The 3065-nt window shown below is 44.5% G+C and overlaps 1 protein-coding gene across 1 annotated transcript; it reads right to left on the reverse strand.

The window, feature by feature from the left end:
- Window positions 1–270: 270 nt before the first annotated feature.
- LOC103374748 (zona pellucida sperm-binding protein 4-like) lies at window positions 271–2391 on the reverse strand. Its single transcript, XM_008304888.1, is given in 9 exon segments — window positions 271–362; window positions 446–521; window positions 606–753; window positions 912–1104; window positions 1196–1356; window positions 1436–1533; window positions 1622–1806; window positions 2167–2272; window positions 2275–2391. Coding segments are annotated over 9 exon segments (1176 nt in total).
- Window positions 2392–3065: the final 674 nt, after the last annotated feature.

A 3065-nucleotide genomic window follows, 5' to 3' on the forward strand; every position in this document is an offset into this window, starting at 1 on the left:
TATTACTTCCATATTACTTATTTACTCCATTAATTATGATAACATACTGCACATAAAAGGGTATTCTCTACTTTACAATATCAGCACTAAATACAGTCAGTTAACACACCTCGTTAACATAAAAGCTCTTCAATCTGAACTTCTGACTCTGTTACACACGAAGCTCTTTTTGTGATATATTACAATATATGTCATTTTCATTTCATACCACCAATAACTGAACCATGTTAATGTTCCAAATGTTTTTTCTAAAACTGAACTTGACAATGTTTACTGCTCTGGAGAGGCCATGGCCAATGGCCCAGAAGAAACCACAACCTTCGATTCGCTCTTCTCCTGGCTCACAGCTTCCACATCTCTCTCTGCAGACAAACATACAAAAACACAGTCAGGTTTAAGGACATATTTGCTTCAGATTTTTACAGATCATAAATTCATCTCTTACTTCTCCTGAGGCACATTGGTTCACATCTGGCACCGGGAGCATTGTAGCACACAGCTGTACTGCAGTGAATGTACACCTGAACAAGGAGAACAGTGTTGGAAGAGAAATACAACCATGTTGTGCTGCAGTATTTCTGTATCCATTAATATATAATTATTACCATTTCCCTCAGAGGTTGTTCTGAACTGGGGTTCACGAAGGTAAACATTTTGAAAATGAAACGTCTGTGGTGACTTGGGAACTCCAGACCAGAGGACTGATCCACTGGAACCAGTGAGGACAAGTAGCGATCGTCCCTGCATGGACATCTGGATGGAGAGCAGTTTAAGTTGTAAGATATAATGGTTTAGTCTTTCTTTCATTACACTGTTCCCTATTCCTTGTGAACAGTCATGACAGATATGTTTACTGATAAAAACTGAACATGTCACCAGCAACAGAACAGTGTAAACTGGTATTTAGTTACCCGTCTGTCAGAATGTTCCACTGGGGCAGGCTGTGAGGGTAGGGGTCTGCAGTTGCCCAGCAGCGATCAAGAGTCAGGACAAGCAATGGATCTGTCTTTCCAAGGAGCTGAACCTCCACATACACGGGGTCCCTCAGTACTTTGCTCACAGGATAGTCTGCCTCCGTATAGAAAGAGCTGTAGGCCGCAGTCACTGTGAGAGCAGATACACCAGTTATTACACAGCTAACAGTATGAACAGATCTACAAACAGAGTGACTCTGCCAGGCTGACGCACACTTTACCTTCATTACAACCCTTTGTGGTACATTGCCCATTGGCCAACCTCATCTCTACCCTGATGGGTCCCAGACTAACAACCGGTTGAGGAGGTTGCTGAAGTGGTTCAACTTCTACAATCAGAGTTTCGACAGATGTGCCGGTGTACCTACACTGGAAGAGCAATCTGGAAAAGAGAGCAGACATTATGTTGTTTAGTCAGAACATTTATTTTATACTATAACAGTCTCAAAATGATCACCTACTCATAGGAGCTGTCTCTGGTAATGGCTCCACGAGGCCCAACTTCCACTTCATAAGCCGAAGTCATCCTGTTCTCATAGATGATAACACCAGGCTCCTCCTACAAAATGTAAGAAAATGACAAATGGGGCAGAAATTCTTACATTTTTATCATGTTGATCGAAAAGTAGAGAAAATCAAGATCTTACCATGACAAGGGAGCCACAGGCACTAACAGGAAATTGGTAGATGGCAAATTGTGAATTCGAGTCAACATGCGAGCAGCCTTGACCTTCTCCCAACAGTGAGACTGCCTCGAGGTCAAGGTTGGGTAAAGTGGCTTCTTTGGCTACTACAACAATGAAGTGGCCATCCTTGGTGCACTGGACAGTCACTGATGGAACAAAAACAGGCAGTGGTGAGCTGAATATTTAGATATTAATAACCAAGGAAAATGCAACATGACAATGAGTTTTAGTGTTAGAATACAAACATTTGATAATTAGCTCCAAGTGGACAAAATAAAAATTTCACGTTGATGCTGCTAAACGTTAATTTATTGAATTACGAACAAAAAGGGTATCTTTAGTGCCAGCACCAAACGTCACAGCAGTCAGTACAATATTTGGCAAGATATACCCCCTCTTTCCCAAAGTGGTGACTCAATGATTATTACCATATTAGTAAAATTTGGTTCAGCACACGCTGCCATGCATTAATGCGATATTCAAGCAACATTGTTTCTGAAACTCACCTGCTGTTCCAAAGTAGCACTGTTGGCCGTCAAAGCAACAACTAATGGATTCGCATGCAGCAGCAGAAATATCGCTACCTCCACATGGGACTCTCTGGCTCTGTGTTACCTCACAGCTCTGGAGAGCAGGCTGCTTTGGTTGTGGCTCCTGCTGCTGCTGTGTTTTCTGTGGGTTTGGTTGAGGGGCATGTGGGTCTTGTGAAGACTGTAATGCAGGCAAGGCATGATGATATCCAGTATCCACTGATCCTTGAGAATGTTGAAGAAACGATGGCTGGTTGGGATTTTGAAGCTGTGGCCTGTGTTGAAAATTTTGAGGATTCAGCTCTGAAGTAGTTTGAGAGTACAGAGAAAACTTTGGGGGTGAAGGCTGGACCTGTGCCGTCTGACGGTGTGAAGGAGTCTTTGGTGGGGGACGCTGGACCTGTGATGTTTGACGGTGCAGAGGAGTCTTTGGTGGAGGACCCTGGATCTGTGGCATTTGAGGGTGTGGAGGAGGTGTTGGAGGCAGGACCTGTGGTGTTTGAGGGTATGGAGGAGGTGGTGGAGGATGCTGGGTCTGTGGCATTTGAGGGTATGGAGGAATGTTTGGTGATGGAGGCTGAACCTGTGGGTTTTGAGGTTTTGAAGGAGTCTTTTGTGGGGGACTCTGGACCTGTGACATTTGTGGGTATGGAAGAGGCAGTGAAGGAGGCTGTTCCTGTGGTGTTTGAGGGTATGGACGAATCTTTGGTGGTGGAGGTTGAAACTGTTGCGTTTGAGGGCGCAGAGGACTCTTTGGTGGAGGAGGCTGGATCTCTGGTGTTTGAGGGTATGGAGGAGGTGGTGGAGGACGCTGGACCTGTGGCATTTGAGGGTATGGAGAAATCTCTGGTGATGGAGGCTGAATCTGTGAGTTT

Source organism: Stegastes partitus, unplaced genomic scaffold (assembly GCF_000690725.1).
Source record: "Stegastes partitus isolate 25-593 unplaced genomic scaffold, Stegastes_partitus-1.0.2 Scaffold2345, whole genome shotgun sequence".
Taxonomy (NCBI): Eukaryota; Metazoa; Chordata; class Actinopteri; family Pomacentridae; genus Stegastes; species Stegastes partitus.